We start from the raw sequence: 18,432 nt of genomic DNA, 5'->3' as shown, positions 1-18,432 counted from the left end.
AGGGCGCGGACAGTTTGGAGCCTGAGCAGGACAGTGCAAGGGAAAGTAGTGATATGAAAACAGCAGTGTCCATTTTAGCTCTTGCTGTAAAATAAGAAGAAAACAAATCAATGTCTTTCCCTCTGGGAGTTAGTGAATAAAATTCTTAATAAAGTCTGAAATATGTTTCCTCACTCAGTTTCCGGAGGGGAAATAGCATTTTTATAAATCAGTTTAATTTCTCTAAGTTTCTAAACCACCAATCCTATCTTTTATGGGAACTCAACCAATCTAGTTGAAGCCAGTGGGTGTTGAGTATACAGGATAGGGAAAAAAAAGTGTGGGCTAAATCCATTAGTAAAAATACCCTGTACTGAAAAACTGTTTTGCATAGGAAGATTTGCAAATAAGTTATTTGAAAAGTTGACACTTTCTATTAAAGGGGACTTTATAGGTGAACTGGATCATTCAGAAAAAATGTATGAGATTCCTACCACTACGGAGAGTTATTCTGAAGACATGCAATAGTTTATAACCAAGTTGGGCAATTGTACAATTAGCCAAATCTATTTGTCAACTTTGTTTTCCAAACAGAATTCACAGCATTGTTATCATTAAATTAGCACCATTAAATGCCCAGCGTTAATCACTCTTCAAGTATGTGGGTGAGACTTCATTAAGTTCAGAAAATTCGTAAACCCACTGTGCTCTCTGGAAGCCAATATGAATCAGAGATTTCTGTATGAAATTAAGCTTATCTGGATAATGTTGACAGTAGTGTGAGCTTTAACCCAAATAACAGTGGCATATATGCAGAAAGTAGTCTGCTGGTATGCATCTATCTGCTAATGAACCCATATTGCAGTATTCTAAGAAAAAAATATTAAAACAGGCAAACAAGAAGATATCTGCTCATTGTGAAACAGGGCTATGAGCAGTACAGGTGATATCATACATAACAGTTATAATGGGCATTTTTAAGTGTTGTTAAAACCCTACTGGTGGTAGGGAAGATGAAGTTAGATCTAGTTGGTGAACAGCATACTGTGCCATGAATTAAATTCTAGGGATAAAGATTCATGTTGGAGTAACTTAGCCAAGGTGACAGAAATAGCAGTAGCCAAAATTTTCATGGAAATCAACGTCTTTATAAAACAATCATGGTCAAAGTCAAGGGAATGATATTCAAAGGCATATCCTGATGACAAGAGCTACCTTAGAGATGAAAGGAAATCCAAGAGATGGGAGCCGAGCCATAGAATAAAATCACAGCAAAATCCGGAACAAAGCAAGGACCTTAAGTGATTACATTAAATATTTTGCCTAATAGGCCACAGATTAATGCAAGGTTTGACCAGCACAATCTGCTCCCAAGAGGCCATGCTCTTGTGCAAAATGAATCACTCTGCGTTCTCACGGGCCCAACTTGCTTTCTACCGACCCTCGTGGAACAGCCTGGCAAAGCGGGCAAAAGATTAGTTACAGTTAGTAGACTCAGTGACGTTTTGTAGGGCACTTCTGAGAAGCTGAATCCGTGGGCTCAGATGCAATTAGAAGCAATATCAGCATCATGGCTCACCACAAATACAGAGATTTAGGTCCCCAGAGAGAGCAACATATAAAGAAAAGCCAAAAATTCAAGTCTTTGTTTAAAGAAGGTAATTCAATACTCTGAGAAGAATTTGTTTCCAGAGATACGGAAACCTTTTTTGGTGTCTGTGGGGTGTACAATAATGGATAATAGTTCCACACAGTGATACGAAACTATAAGATTAAAATTAGCGGGAAGCAGCCGCATAGCACAGGGAGATCAGCTCGGTGCTTTGTGACCACCTAGAGGGGTGGGATAGGGAGGGTGGGAGGGAGGGAGACGCAAGAGGGAAGAGATATGGGAACATGTATATGTATAACTGATTCACTTTGTTATAAAGCAGAAATGAACACACCATTGTAAAGCAATTATACTCCAATAAAGATGTTAAAAAAAAAATTAGTCCAGAGCTAAGTTCAGTGGAGTTAGTCTAGTTGAGACTATACCATGAATGTATTAGCTGTGACTAAGGAATGAGTAGTTACCACGTCTGAGGAAATGGTCAGTGGGACGGGGAATGGGGCGAGAGACTGAAAAGTTAAAAATTGGCTTTAGAGACATCTTTGAGCAGAAAGTGGCAGGGGTCTCAGGTTTTTTGCAGCCAAGCTTCTCACAATTCTAATAAAAATTCCCTCCCCTCCTAGGCACACCTGAAAATGGAAATGACCAGTAAGTAATGCTGCATCATTGTTTTCTTCTAGAAGCTCTGACCCTGTCATTTATATAGGGGAAAGTATCGATCCTCTACTCATACTTCTTCTTCGGGTTTTTCAAGCATTTTGCAGAAGGCATAGTATATGGGGTTTGGCTACCTATTTGTCAGAGAGGTCTCAAGTATGAGAAATTCAACGGAGAAGTTCCAACAACTGGCTCTTAAGCTTGGGTAAAGTGGTAACATCAGAAATCAAAACTTGCCCCAAAAAACCATAGAAAAACATAGTTAGAGTTTTAAAATCGTTTTCCCATTGAAATTTTCAATATGCTTCTCACAATTAGGGAAAAATCATGCCTGCACCTTGAGACAGCTCTGAGTGGCTTTACTTTAACAACAGATGGTTATTTTGCTTCGACTTTACTAAAACAAACAAAGCAGTTGTTAGCAATCCAACCAACTGTTACAATCAAGGTGCTGCAAAGAGACAAACTATTTTAATGTCAAAACCAAATTCTGTGGTTAACTTTTCTGTGTTGACCTGACTTTGTAGCCTGCATTTTTGTGGGTGTTTTTGTATATTCATTGGGATGTGAACTTTAGGAATAATGTCCCTACACCACCTACCCTTCTTAATTAAAAGTAGAGGTTCTTGAGATGTCCAAAGGGAGGAACTGGGGTTTGAAACTATTTTGAGTCTGAGAAGGGATAGGTGGGAACTCTTGTTGAAATAGACAGTTCAGACACTATATTGCAGTATCCACGACCTCATGAAAAGGAATTACCCAGCACTCAGATCAGTCCAAAAGGTTTGGAAACATTTCCATGTCTTCCCCTCACAATTCAGAAGTGGAGGCATGTGCAACATGGACCTCATGACAGGTGGGGTTGTTTTTGTTTTTTTAATTTGGCTGTGCCGCTCGGCATGAGGGATGTTAGTTCTCTCACCAGGGATGGAAACTGTGCCCCCTGCATTGGGAGCACAGAGTCTTAACCACCAGACCACCAGGGAAGTCCCTACATGACCCATCTTGATGTTTAATTTAGCTGATGATTTGATCATCACCGTAACAGAATAACAGAGATTTATTGGCTTGATTCCAGAAATGAAAGTGCTATAAAAGTATATGTGTCTGTACATGAAGAAACACAAGTTTTGCCATAGAAACACAAAAAATATATATATGCATGTGTATCTTCTTCTTTCTGTTTGTATCATGTTTACTTTCCTTCACAGATATGTAATGCTAATTACTGTGGTGCTAACTTAATGTTTTCTGTTCCAAATAGACCTCAGTCCGATAAAGAGAGTGTGAAGCTTCTCACTGTTAAGACAATTTCTCATGAGTCTGGTAAGCTCCCAGATTGTCGATTAGATGAAAAATTGTTATTTCAAAATCTAACTTCGATTTTGTTCATGTGAACATAACCAAAAAGCATAACTTCTCTAGAAAAACTCAATCATTAACTCCCAAGAGATACAGAATTCTCCTATGAAGGAAAGATGAGCCCTAGAAATATCATTTTTGGTAAGATTATTAGACTCTCTGGCTTTTGGAGGTTGCATGCAGATGTGTTCTAAAGAATGGGTGGTGACTAGAGGCATTTTCTATTCTGCAGTAGTGGCAGAAAAAACATTAAGTATGCCGCAGGGTTTTCTTTAAAGTATTGCTGTTGTTTTGTTTCATTTTTGGTAATGGTTGTGTACAGTCAACTGGAACTAGGATTCATCAGTTAAAATGTATATCATATTTTATATCACTTCAAATACTTTAATTGAGCTTCTCAGTAAGGACAAAACACAATTTCCTGTTGATAAAATTTACATTTCTTTTTTCTAGTTTCTTAGGTTTTGATTTTGTTTGGTTTGAAATCTAAAAAGATTTTCAAAATATAGGTATGATTTGTATGAATTATATTTTTATCGTAAGCAATGAAAAATGAGATGCTAGATAGTTTTTAAAAATCAAAAAAACAGATTACATTTTTGTTTTGAGTAAACAAAATATTTAAAACATCAATATGACAAAAAATAAAAAGTAAATAAATAAAAAGTAATTATGAGTTTTATGAAACAATCTATGTGGCTCTAAATTAAATATCAAGTTACATCAAGACATTTACTATATTCAGTCCCCCCAATTTTACCTATACAAAATACTCCCATAATACATATGTTATGTGAAGTGAGAGCTATCAGATGATAAACATTATAAATATGGTGCAAAAAAGAAATTTGTAAAACAAAAGGCTATAAATATAGTCCCAACTGAAGAGCAACATATCAAAGGCTGAATGAGATCCCCATTTCAGGTAGGAGATTCTAACTAGACCAAACTACAACAGATAAACAAAAGAGTTGAAAAGCAAGGGTACCCAAAATCTGCAGAGACATGGCCAAATCCCTCATGGGAGCCATTTTCTTAAGAAAGACTTTCATTCTTGTATCTCTTACACACTTCTTTATTCCCACACTGTTCTCTTGAAGGTAACCATATGAATGAATGAAAGAGTAAAATTCCTCCACAGATAATTGGAAACCACTCACCAGGTTCTCCTAGCTGTTTACCAGCCTTGACTAAGTAGCTGAGCCTATTCTACTTGGTCAGGGAAAACCTCCAGGCAACCAGACTAAACGTGAACTAGTCTTGAGTAAGGTTATGAAGGACCCGGAGTGTGACTACACCATTTATCAAGAAAAGTTCTCAGAATCTGCCTGTGACTTGTAAGCAGCATGACAACCTGTAATTTCATGCACGCTCCTTTATCCCCTCGGGATTTAAACCAAACACTCGGCAGCTTCTGGGGGTCTCCAAGCTGTGGACCAGAAGCCTCTGTATAGGAGCCCTTGGCTCTCCTGGTGGAGAGGGGGCTGAGATCAGGACCACCTGCTCTGCTACCTATTTCTACCAGGGAAATGACAATTGACACCAGAATCGCGGCTTTCAGGAGGGGAAATCCACAGAGAAACCTTGTGTTTCTTGGTTGCCGATTTGCTTTCTGCTTCTTCTTCAAGGCCCAAGGATAATTCTGTGTAAGCTACTATCTCCCACCCTCATACTAACTGCAATAATAAGTGGGTAGATCATGGTGGGATAGTTAAGAAGACCCTTAACTACCCAAACTTCCTTTTCTTCATAAGTAGCTTTTCAGGTCATAGGTCTAAGGAGGAAATATTTCTATGGAAATAATAAGATCTAGTCTCTGGTACTTTTATTTCTGCCAACCTCAAGTTAGGAAGCACACTTCTTTTAATAAAATAATCCCTCAAAAGTCAACCTAGCTGATTATAGAAAATATTTGGTAATAGGGGAAAACTAAAATGGGTGACTCAGAGTTGATTTCAATAGCCTAGAACTGATAATCTAAAACAATGCCCTCCAAATTCTCTTTGTACTACCACAGTTTTTATTAAAGTCTGTCCACCATTAACAGGATTTGATGGTTCCTGAAACACCTGCAAACAAATCTCTTTCTACCTTCTTTCAAAACTTATTCAAATATGCTTTCCTTATAAAATTATTCTCACCACACTCAATAGAAATTACATTATTATAATTATTTTCACTTAAATATCTCTTCCCTAATAGTGACACCATTCTAAAATATAACTAGAATAGTCTGAAATGATTAGGCTTTATATAAGTTCACAGGTTTAGCCTAAATTTCCACTATCTCCTATATAAAAATTTTTAAATAGTTAAAAAATACAGAAAAAGAATTTGATAGAACGAATATGTGACTACTTATCACTCAGAACTGATGATTGTTATATTTCATATTATGTGCTACATGGCCTAAGGGACATAGTATTAATTAATGCACCAATGTGGGTAACAGCATGAAATTTGAGATCCAATGGTCCTAAGAATTCATTGGATTGGTCAGTATGTCAATTTATAAACTCTGGTCTTACATCTCAAAATAAATTTTGCCATTTTAGAGGTCAATATATCATGTTTCCAAGGAAACAGAGCTCTGCAGCAACTCACCTTCAGGGGGAATGCCAGTGGATGCTAAGTTTTCTGGGTTTCTACAGGCCTCTATGTGTAATGGTTATTGTTCTGAGTATTTTCTCCAGATAAGACAGTTCCTTGCCTCAAATCCTCCTCCTCTAATTGGCCATGGTGTTCATCCAGCCACACTTCCTGCTTCTTCTAAATATGTTCTTTCTCAAGCAGGGTTCTTCCGTTGAAAATGTGGCCCATAATGTTCAAAATTTGATTATTTCAATTGGGAGCTTTCTTTAATGTAAAAGAGAAAGCCTATTAGGGCATACACAAGAATGTGCTTTCAGAAAAAAATGAGCACCAAACATAGCAGATCACGGAGTCCTTTATGAGAACATATAAGATGCCACTCAGGTTTAGTAAGAAGTCTTGCCAAGTTAAACATCCTCACGATTTACTACAAAATATACATGTGACGATGCATTTTAAACATGATTCCCACTTACACCACTCCTCAGAAAGTTAACGTACATTATCTCATTTTTAACATGTAAGGCTATATAAATATAAAGAAAATTGCCTAAATTAAGGAATACATGATTCCACAAAAGAAAGAAAATACTGTATCACTGAATTTAATTTCAAAGCATCACTTGGTTTTGAACTATTTGGAGGGAGAAAAAGCAGATCTGAATCCGTTTATAATATTCCTTTGCTTAGAAAACTCTGATAAGTTTTTATTACTTAAGATTAAGTTCCAACACTTTAGCATGTCTACAAGGTCTTTCATGATGTGCCAGATTTCACTTGCTCAAATTCTGAACCACTTAATAACATGTACTTCCCAGATGTCACTCATCTCCTATCCTCTGTGTTCCTCACTGAACTCAAGCTCTTTTGAAGGAGGAGACAGCACCTTGGTCTCCTTTGTCACTCCCACCTCCCCTCCTACGCATTGTGGTGATTATATATTATTCATATATTATTAGTATACTAATACTAATCAGTATGTTATGGTAATTACTCATTAAATGTACAGTTACTTTTCTGTTTATTTATGCTTTACAAACGTTCATTAACAACTAGAAATGAACAACTGTAAAGGTGAGGGAAAGATTCATAGATGTATAAAACCATACAGAGATTCAGCATCTGTCTTCACAGCCCTTCAATACTTGCGTCAATCTCTGCATTTACACCAAGGCTTCCTTGACTGGCCCAGCTGTACGTGGTCTTTCTCTCCTCTAACTGTTGATTGGCAAGTCAGCATGCATTACTGCCTTGAATATCTCTTCGTGGCTTAAACTGCCATTTTAATATTTGACCACGTTTATGCATAATGGAGAATGGGGGAAAGTGGAGAATAGAAAAGAATTAAAAATTACTTATGAGAGAAAACCTTGATATGATCAGTATTGGCATTTGGTGTATTTCTTTCCAGTTGTTTTTTTTTTCTAGGTGTGTATGTACTTTGTTCGCTTTTACCGTATATATCATTATTGTAACTGTTATTTGAATCATATGGTTATTGAATCTTTCCACACTTTCTATTCCCAGTTAGACAGACTTTGGGAGATACTAAGAATTGAAGTTTTTCATATGATTTGTTTTACATGACTCTGGCAGACAGTAGGGGTTCAATAAATGTTTCTTTTGTTTACTTCTTATTCCTGTACTTTATAGCCATGGATTCCAGGACATGCTGTGCGTTTTGTTAAATAAACAATAGTGAGCAAAGGGTTGTAGTGGGGCAGGGGCTGTGAGGGCTGTTGCTCTGAGCCTGACATTTTTTGAAGCAGAAGACTTGAGGAACTCTTGAAGGGGAGTCCCAGGTTTGTTCTTCTTAGGTCTCTGGTACTATTTACTATCGCCATGACAGTGCAGGTAGCGGGTGACGTCAATGGAGTCCCCAGAAGACTGGTTTCCTAGCTGGCAGATAAAAGCTGGAGCAAAACAATGACATTTGTTCTCAAAGCTGGACACTTGGACCCATACTGCTTTTATATAATGTGACTGCTGTTGTTACTTGAATCTACATGAAAGACACAGGTAATGTGAAATGCTTTGAACACAAATCCAAGAGCAAGTAAAAATGCTTGGGGGCTTCCCTGGTGGCGCAGTGGTTAAGAATCCGCCTGCCAATGCAGGGGACACGGGTTCGAGCGCTGGGCCGGGAAAATCCCACATGCCGCGGAGCAACTAAGCCCATGTGCCACAACTACTGAGCCCACGCTCTAGAGCCCATGAGCCACAACTACTGAAGCCCGCGCACCTGGAGCCCGTGCTCTGCAACAAGAGAAGCTACCGCAATGAGAAGCCTGAGCACCGCAATGAAGAGTAGCCCCTGCTCGCCGCAATTAGAGAAAGCCCACGTGCAGCAACGAAGACCCAATGCAGCCAAAAATAAATTAAATTAATAAATTTTAAAAAAAGGCTTGGGGCTTCTCAGCTCCCCATCGTCCTAAGTTAATATTTATCTTTATATTGATGATGGAATAACATTGTTATTTTGAGCAATGTTCCCTGTGCTGCTTTGTATGTCACCAAAGTATTCATGTTGGCCTATAAATTCATTTTCACAAAACTTTCACTGAATTATTTAAACAAAGGACCCTAGAATGTTTTCCTGATAAGATGGCATTTTAAATATATGATGTAGTTTTGCTCAGGCAGAGCCAGCTTATGGAACAAGCAAAATTCAATAATTTATTCCCTAGGGTGCCTCTCTTGCTATCACCTCCCAACTCACACCCCCTATCTGCAGGGAGTGAGTTAGCATTGCTCCTCTAGGGTAAAAATAAACAGTGGCCGAATAAAGCTCATAAATCTTGGTGAACAATTTCCAGGCAATACCAAGAGGTAAGTTGTGGCTCTAATGACGTTCTTGAAGGGAAATTGGACTTTCCTTGAAAAACAAAAAACAAGCCAAGAAACTTTAATTTTCATCGTTATTCACTCCCTGAGCTTATAGATCAAAGCATATCTTCTGTTTTTAGGTGAGCACTCTGCACAAGGAAAAACCAAGAACTGACAGCTTGATGAATCCTCTCCACACCTGGGCAATAAATATGTAAGTTCCCTAATTTCACTCACTGAGATACTCGTTAATATCTGTTTTGTTAGCCTGCTGCAGCTCAGATTATTTTTAAAGACTTTTATAACCTGAAAAGTTGATAGCTTGTGTCAGTTAAACCATCATTTTCTATTTGTCTAAAAACAAACTCTAAGAACACTTGCTAGAGAAATAAATGTCTTGGGGGCTGTAGAAGATTCTTCCAGTTGCCCTGCCTATCTCAGGAATGATACAATTCATTCTTTCTGCCTGTTGGTAATGTTTCCTCATAGATGCAGTTTGCCTCTGCCTGGCTCAGCATATACGTACTTAACAGTGGCAGTTAGACAGGGTTCTATTGCTAAGGAAGATTTGCAGGACCCAAAATGACAGTAAAAAAAAAAAAAAAAAGTATATGACATAGCAGCTGCATTAAGGTAAGAATGCGCATCACAGCCAAAGGCTGGCTCAGGGAAAGGGGTCCAGAAATGCCAGGTGGGAGGTCCAAATGTCCTCTCTCAGTAAGAACCGTACCCAGATGTACTTCCTCTCTGGAGCCAGGAACCATGGATGTGTTCACAAAGTACCTCAAACAAGGTGATCCAAAATGCACTCTCAGCTAGGGTTTCTTTCTTTCTTTTTTTTTTTTTTTTGCGGTACGCGGGCCTCTCCCGTTGCGGAGCACAGGCTCCGGACGCGCAGGCTCAGCGGCCATGGCTCACGGGCGCAGCCGCTCAGCGGCATGTGGGATCCTCCCTGACCGGGGCACGAACCCGCGTCCCCTGCATCGGCAGGAGGACTCTCAACCACTGCACCACCAGGGAAGCCCTCAGCTGGGGTTTCTTATACAGTAAGTCCCCTACATATGAACCTTCAAGTTGTGAACTTTCAAAGATGCGAACATGCGTTCCATCAACGTCAGGCATGGGTGAAATTGCACTCTGTCTCCTATACCTCACGACCCTTCAGCTCTACCATCCCCCACCTCCTCTCCCTCCTCCAGTCAGTAACTCTTCTTGCCTGTTGACTCGATGCCAGCCCCTGTATGCCAGCTGTTGTACTGTACTACTGTACTTTTCAAAGTACCATACTGTAAGAGTAAAAATGTTTTCTTCATTTTTTGTTTTTTTAAGTGTATTATTTGTGTGAAAAGTATTATAAACCTATTACAGTACAGTACTACACAGCTGATTGTGTTAGTTGGGTGCCTAGGCTAACTTTGTTGGACTTACGAACAAATTGGGCTTACGAACACACTCTTGGAATGGAACTCGCTTGTATTATAGGGAATTTACAGTACCCAGACGATCATGTAGGCACATTCTTGCTGTATAACTAGATGAGTGACAGAGCCCTCCAGGTGTCTCAATGAGACCAGATGCAAGGTGATCAATCTCGTTACATTAATTGTTAATCAATGAATAATTGAAACCTCTCAAAACTATGGTTACAAGCAACTGCTATTCTGTGTGTTCCATTCTTTGACCAGGAGTCAGTGCAATGCAGGTACATGTCTTATTTCGGTAGAACAACTCAGCCCGTTTTCAGGCCTGTTGGAATTAACCTTTCCAGCTTAGCATGGGACTGTCTTTTGCTTTTCTAGAATTGGGTAAGAAAAGTTTCTTTTGATTTATTTTTCACAAGCAGCATTGATTAAGTGCCCTCACAATTAGTGTTTGATAATTTTTAGAACCTGCAGAGAAATTTACCCTTTAGCAACTAATAGTAAAAAAGCAAAAGAACAGATAAATAGGTGTATGCCCAGAATTGGCCTAAACACAATGGTAGTCACTCTGGGTAGCTTCCGGGGGGAATATCATTGTTATGCCCACTACCTATGTCTACTTCCCAGCACAAAGACAATGCTGTTATGGATACTCAGCCAGTGTTTATTGAATAAATGATGCCAGCCATGCTTCTCTGTGCAGGAGCAGGAGACGTAAACAAAGGAGTGTCATCCAGACATGCATCAGTGTCAGAATTTCATCCTTCTCTAGCCAGCAAGGGGTGGGTTAGGATGAGAGGAATCTGGGCCTTTGCCTATCCTTTTGCAATGCACTCTTTCAGATGCAAGATTCAAGAACCTGAGAAGTGTGAGAAATTTGTGGAGACGTGGCCCAGCCCTCTCTAGTATATGGCAAGCTTCCTTCCGTACAAGCTATGGTTTATTTGCAATGCTGTGGCTAGTAAAAGGATACTTTCCAGATTGTTAAAATGCTCAAATCTTAGTGACTAATTGTCCAGTTTGGAGGAAGAAGAAGTCTTCTGTTCAGTTGGAAAGAGAAAGAAAGAAAAGTCTCTATGCAGGAGACAGTCTCTCTACAGGACAAAAGGAAGAGTATTGACCCAAACAAGCTCAACAAAATGAATTATTATCCAACTCCCATTCCTTTCAATTTTTGTACTTTAAAAAATATTCCTAGCCTCTAATCTCATGTCTTTTGATTTGCAGAGGTAAATAGCTTCTGTTGCCTTTCTGAGTAATTGTGGAATTACATAACAATGTTCTGAAGAGTAAAGATGAAAGTAATGGGAAGAAACATGTTTGAAATTGGTCAGTTCTATTGTCTACTTGTCTTACCCTTTTTCAATATATTTCTCTTAGCAACCATTGTACTTTAAATGTAGTAACCGCTGAGTACTTGCTTTCTCCTAGAAATCAGATATCACCTAGAAATAAGATATCAACTCAGAAATTCAGGATAAATAGGAATGCATTTATCAGAACTAGAAGTTGAGAAAAGAAGTTGAGAAGTCTTTGGATTGCTATGCAACAGCAAATACTGATATGGAAACATTCACTCATGTTAAAATTTTTCACCTCAGGATAAATTTCTAGATGTATTTAATGCCTGCTGCTTCGTATAATGATCATCTATTTTGTGCTGAATGTTATATTTAATGGAATTCCAAAATACCTTTAATCTATGATCCTTGCCCTCTCTGCAAAGCTTTGTCTAGTGAGAACATGAAATCACACACAAGAAATAAGAAAATAGAGAAAAAATTAAAAAGCTATATGGGCATGATTGATACAATTGATCAATTCAATCTAGTTCTTAAATCTCTTAAGACTTTTATGTCAACAAGAGGAAGGTTGATAGGAGTTTCAAAAAATATTATCTTTCACTGAAGATGTATTGCTATATTTAGGGACCATAATTTATTTAGAATAAGAAAATGATTATTTTAGTTTAAACTTGCCCTGTATAATTCATTTTCCTCTCAGCTATTAGCTGATACCTCCCTCAAAATGGTTATTTGTGCAAAAGTAACTTGTGGTAAGTTTTGAAGGCCACTGGAATCAAAGATTAGAGATACATCAGCTGTATGTACTTCTATACATATTTGTGCTCACTTATAATGCAAATATGCTCTGTTATCTTCTTCTGAGATTAATTCTTTTATGACAAGAGATTAATTCTTTTATGACAAAGTGACAAGGAATTGATTTGCTGTTACATAGGACTTCTGCTAAGGCCAGAATTTTTATGCCAAAATGTAGAGCAGGAAAGCACATCCTTTTCTTACTGATGCCAACAAATGGTCTGAACAAGTTGGTTAATAATGAGTGTGAAGGGACATTAGCTAATAATATCTATATGGGGAAAATATATATAAAAAAACTAAATGTAAAAAAAAGTAGAAGAAAAATTTGTTAGGTTTTATTATGTGTCTGATTAAGAATTTTCAGACCATGAAACAATATAACACAATGGAAATAATAGGAATTCTACTACATCATGACTTAAAACTTCCAAACATAAAAATTATCATAAAGAAAACTATAAATTATAAATTGGGAATATGTTTGTCATAAATATGAGACCAATTCATTAATATTTTAAATATACAAGGCAGTTATACAAATCAGAAATTTTTTAAATGAGCAAAGGCCATGAACAGGCAATTCACAGAGGAGGAAATAAAAATGGTAATATAAAATTATAGAAGAGTTCCTGTACTGTTACTAATCAAAAATGGAATTAAGACCAAAAAACTTATAACCTTCAATTACTTGAGTTTTTCTTTTTCTAATTTTTAAAAATCATACTGGTGAAGCAAATAGTATCATATGCTGCATTTGACAGTATAAATTGGATTAACTGGATTAATCTTTGCAAAGCACAGCTTGGTAATATTCACTAACAGACTTAACATATTCACATTTGTCACCTAGCAACTTCACTTTTAGGAAATTTTCAAAAGGAAATGATTTGAAATGTGATTAAAGATTAATATACAAAGAACGGTAGCCAACATTTAGAAACAGCATGTCCAGTGGTATGGAGATTTCAGATAAATTAGGTATGATCCAATCGATGACATTATACAACTAGCAAAAGTGATTATCAAGACAAGTTTTAAATTGCATGTAGACATGTCCAAGATCTATCTTACATGAGGAGGAAAACAATTTTAGAACTGAAAAGAAAGTCTTTTGATTGTTCTGAGAGCAATCCTGTGCTGTAGAAGGGAGGAGACCTACTGCTGCCTGGCCTCTCCCTCTCCACTAGGTCTCCTGTCCGTTCTGTTCCAAGCCACCTGCCAGTTTAAGAAGTGAGGGGAGTTTCAGATCAACGAAGAACCAAGGGGCAGCAAGACCAATAACTTGTATGAAAGTCTCATCCCACAGATCCTCAACAAAGTGGAATGTTACCCATTTCTATTTTTCTTGCAGATACAATTCACTGTCCTTCTGTAATTTTCTAAATGATACCCTTGATAATCTAAAAGCATCTTTGTGAACTTCCAGAAAAGCTTAACATGTTTTTCAATTATTTTTCTTACATTTTAAAATGAATAATGGGGGCTAAAAATAAAACATCACAAGTAAAACAAGATTTATTTTCTGATCCTAGTCTATGGCCTTCAACAAATTTCTTTATAATGCTTTGCAGTAGGTTCCACATCTATAAAACCAGGATAGAATGACATTTTCTCCTAGAACCATTGTGCTGCTTTGCTTATAAAGTGTTGTCAATATGACTAAAGAATCTATCATGGGGGCTTCCCTGGTGGCGCAGTGGCTGAGAGTGCACCTGCCGATGCAGGGGACACGGGTTCGTGCCCTGGTCCGGGAAGATCCCACATGCCGCGGAGCGGCTATGGCCACTGAGCCTGCGCGTCTGGAGCCTGTGCTCCGCAACGGGAGAGGCCACAACAGTGAGAGGCCCGCATACCTCAGAAAAAAGAAAGAAATGCCCTGCTTTACAGTCCTTTCCACAGACTAAGACTTGACCTGGATCCTGTGTCCACTCTCCGTTCTTCCAACTGTCCCGCAAGACACAGTGGTAACCAGTGTCCGGCTCCCGCACTGCAAGGCAGCAATGCAACCATCCCTAGCAAAGGTCCTGCCTCACCGACCATGCCATGAGGGAGCAAGATGCAGGTCTCCACCCTGGTCCACTGCCCACCCTCACCCCCACCATATCATCCTCCTCTCAGACTCCAGCAAACCACCAGCACTGCCATCAGCAGCACGACAGCACCTACCCTGCCATGCCGGGCATGTGCCCCTTTCCCAATTAAAGCACAGAAGCTTCCATCTCCTGCTCTTTTGGGGGGCCAATACAGAAAGTTCTTTCTGTACCACAAACAAGAAAACCCAAAGTAATAAACCAAAGCCCTGACTCTCCTTTCTGTGAAGGAGAAGTGCAGAGTTGCCTGTTCACTCTTCTCCCTGATAAGTACACGGCAGCAAAGCATGAAAGTTGCCAATCAATTTCTTAATTACTCACATTGTTACCCCAAGCAACAGACCTCGAACGATGTCACGTTAGTGATAGGGTACAGTGAAGCGCTTTAATCAGAAGAGGAATATGATGAGATTTGTGCTTGAGACACATCACTGAGTGTTCAGTGTGGAAGATTAATTCAACAGGAGTAAGACAGGAAGCCGAGAGGTCAGAGGACTCTTTCAGTATTCCCCGGGAAAAGGACAAGGGCTTCACCAGGTCTGCAGGTACAGTAGGGATACAGAGGAAGAGGCAGAATAGAATAAAGAATTGTCTGGAAGGTAACGTTCTCCAGAGGTAGGGATTGTGTGAATGTAGGCATTGGGGAAGGAGAACTATTAGGGGTATAGATTATGCCCACACATCTAGCATGAGTGCCTGGATGGATCATGAAGGTAAGAGCAAAGATTGGAATTACGGAGCGAGAGGGAATAGGTTTGGGAGGCAGTCTAGTGAGTTTCCTTTCAGACTTGTTGAGGTTGAAGTGCTTATGAGACATTCCAGTGACTCTACTGGGTGGAAAAATTCAGCTGGTCACTAACATCTCTTACCAAGAGATGGTCTCCCCCAGCATCTCTACTTCTTTACTTTCTCAGAATCTGAACTTTTTTGTTTCCCCCTTTCCCACCCCACAGGCTTACTCTTCAGCTTCTGTGCTCCAGGGGTAGAAAGGGAGAAAGCCCTGTGGATTCAATCCTGACCTCCAATCCTGCTCGCCAGTGTGCACCAGTCACCTGTCCCAATAAAGTGATGTCCAGATGACACGCAATAATCCAAGAGAATCGGAAACCATCCTGGGCCTCTCCTGTCTTTTAAGATGTGAAAAAACACATTATCACATTTTATAGGAACATTCCTAGGGGAGGGAATTTTAGGAGGGGCATCTGTGTGCAGGTAACCTGACAGCCCAGGCAGGTGGCTTCACTGATGAAATGACTGTTCCTTGAGTTTAAAGTTTTCAGAACTAACATTTCTTATCCACGGAGACTTTCCTACTTTCTCAGTGTTCTTTTATTACCTAACGTTTGTATTTATTGTTTTCCACTATGTTAATGCAGGGAAAATTTGCAAGTGTATTATTAAATATTGGGTCGAAATCCTGCCATGCCACTTTGTACATAAAGATATTTTATTCATACTTCCATGTGTTACTTTTCATAAATAGTTGCTGTACTCAACACACTAAAAATATGATAATACGACTGTGAAAATGGCAATGATATTGTCTTCCCATAATTATGAGTATTTTTGGATTGATTATTAGACTATGAGAACTCACTAATGAAAGGCATCTAATAAGTGAGAAAGGGACAAAGGATTCACGTATCAGACCCTGTTCAAGGGAAGTCAATTTACCATTTCTTTGGTCTTTCTCTTTGTAATTCACACTGTGTGACAAGGATGTAAGGGCATTTATGACACTGTACTGCATTCATTACGAAGATAACAGGACTGTGATTTTTCAAAATCCATTTGATTGACACTATCTCTGTGCATTTTTATTTTCTTTTAGAAATGTATTGATTTGTTCTAGCAATCATTGTTAAATCTCCAGTTTGTAGAAACCAACATTTCATAAATACATAATTGTGATATTATTTTTCAGTGTATCACTTTCCTAAAAATACCATATGATTATAGCTGCCACTCCGTCGGGGTCAAATTCTTCTGTTGAAGGCTGAATGATAAACCTTGACCACTCCTTGGACACAAGGGATCAAGACATCATGTTGGCTGAAGTTCTGTGGAAAGTTTTGGAACGAAAAAGCTGCCAGTGGCAGCTCTTTAACTTTTACGATTACCTAAGCTGATTTCGGTGCTAAATTATCTTAGTGACATGAGGACAATGTAGTAGAGACAGAAGGGTACATTTAAAACTACCTTTTACAATTTATTTTGTTGCAGTGTATTTTAAAATGGTCAGCATTGAGGATTATGTGAATAATCATTTTGGTTTTTGCTCCCTGATGTCTGCACTACTACTAATCAAGAACATCAAACAAGAATACTTATATTTTTTACTGGTGCCTCTTTATGTTTCTTTGAGAAGAAAAATGGGGAATAAAAAAGAAAAAGAAAAAGAACAATAGGGTATAGAAAAAGGCTAGGATCTCCAGTACCTACACTTTCCCTTGAGGGATGCTTTGCCCATGCTTAACTCTAACCTAGAAGTCTTTAAATGGGTGCAACAGTGGCTAGAGCATGCCAACCATGGAGCATTTGTCTTCAAAAGAATATTCCAACACCCCCAGAATGCTTTACAGAGCAAAAGCATTGTTACACAGAATGTAGTAAAGATAAAAACTCTTCTGCAATTTAAATTACTACAAGTGATATGCTATTTTGACTTCTAGAAAAACCATTTTCTTGACCTTTAATAAATATTGTTCGAAGGGAGTTTATAAGGATCAGGAAGAAGGAAAGCTTTTTAAACATAATGAAAGAATGAAATTCACTCTAGTTCAAGAATTATACATAAGGAATATGCTTTATACTTACAACTATAGCACTAAATCTTTAAAAAGTCAAAGTGATAAGAGGATTGGGAAATTTGCAGAGATATTCATGGCATTTTGTAAAGTCAATCTCTAAGGTAATGTCTGCATTTTTATAAGTCAACTTGAACTTCTGTTGAAATAGGGCACTTGGTTTTCAAGCCAAAATTTTCATTAATCAGATGTTTTTTAATTGTCTGATTTAGATGATCGACTTTTTTTTTGCGCCCCCCCTCCTCTCCCACCCCGCCCCTATTTTTTTTATGCCTGATTTCTTCTAAGTTTTTTATTCTGATAGACAGTTCAAATGTCACTGCAGCCAAGGAAAAAATGTACTTAGATCAAAGGCAAACCTTTCTGTGTGTTTGTTCTGCATGACAATATGAATATAATTTAAGTCTATCAATAGTCAAAACATAAACAAGAGCTAATTAACTGGCACTGTTGTCATCTAAGAATAAGCGGACGTTGTTGTCTGACACACTGGTTGTGATCAGTCGGCAGAGAAAGACTTCTAAATTCCCCTTGCTGAGCTGAAATATTCCCTTACATATCTGACAAATCTGTATCTTATTTCTTGTCTACCTGCCAAACTTAAGTTCTTGAGGATCAACTTAGGACACTGACAAACCTTCAACAATGAGCATGCTAGCTCTTCCGCCTGATTTTTCTCCATCGAGAATTTATGGGGTTCTAAAAAGAAAAGTGGATAAGTCCTTTAAAAGTTGTTTTTTGAGTGGTAGTCTCAAGACTGTGAATTTGTTAATTATTGCCTAATATTGAAGATATCCGTCATTGTGATTAATTAACTAATAAGTACCTTGAACTGAGAATATGTCATGGATTATCTACAGAATTTCTCGTCAAAATTTCCCCACAAACACTAACAAGACTTCTCATGTTCCTTTAAATGAGCATACTTTGTCTTTTCTTCAAGGGGATTTATCCTATGGGCCTGAACACCTTTTTCTTGTT

The 18,432-nt window shown here is 38.3% G+C and overlaps 2 protein-coding genes across 2 annotated transcripts in view; one reads left to right on the top strand and one right to left on the bottom strand.

The window, feature by feature from the left end:
- The window catches only part of EMCN (endomucin), a 102,571-nt gene extending 86,011 nt beyond the window's left edge, over window positions 1-16,560 (top strand). The window contains exons 9-12 of the mRNA XM_081224673.1: window positions 2,215-2,239; window positions 3,513-3,574; window positions 9,169-9,242; window positions 15,598-16,560. Coding sequence (XP_081080799.1) covers window positions 2,215-2,239; window positions 3,513-3,574; window positions 9,169-9,203 — 122 coding nt within the window. The 3' untranslated portion in view covers window positions 9,204-9,242; window positions 15,598-16,560. The remainder of the gene's footprint in view (window positions 1-2,214; window positions 2,240-3,512; window positions 3,575-9,168; window positions 9,243-15,597) is intronic.
- DAPP1 (dual adaptor of phosphotyrosine and 3-phosphoinositides 1) overlaps window positions 1-18,432 on the bottom strand; it is a 505,976-nt gene that overhangs the window by 26,627 nt on the left and 460,917 nt on the right. The window lies entirely within an intron of this gene.

The sequence above is a fragment of the Mesoplodon bidens genome, assembly GCF_964165515.1.
Source record: "Mesoplodon bidens genome assembly, chromosome: 1".
In the NCBI taxonomy this organism is placed as follows: domain Eukaryota; kingdom Metazoa; phylum Chordata; class Mammalia; order Artiodactyla; family Ziphiidae; genus Mesoplodon; species Mesoplodon bidens.
This window is presented reverse-complemented; position numbering and strand designations above follow the sequence as displayed.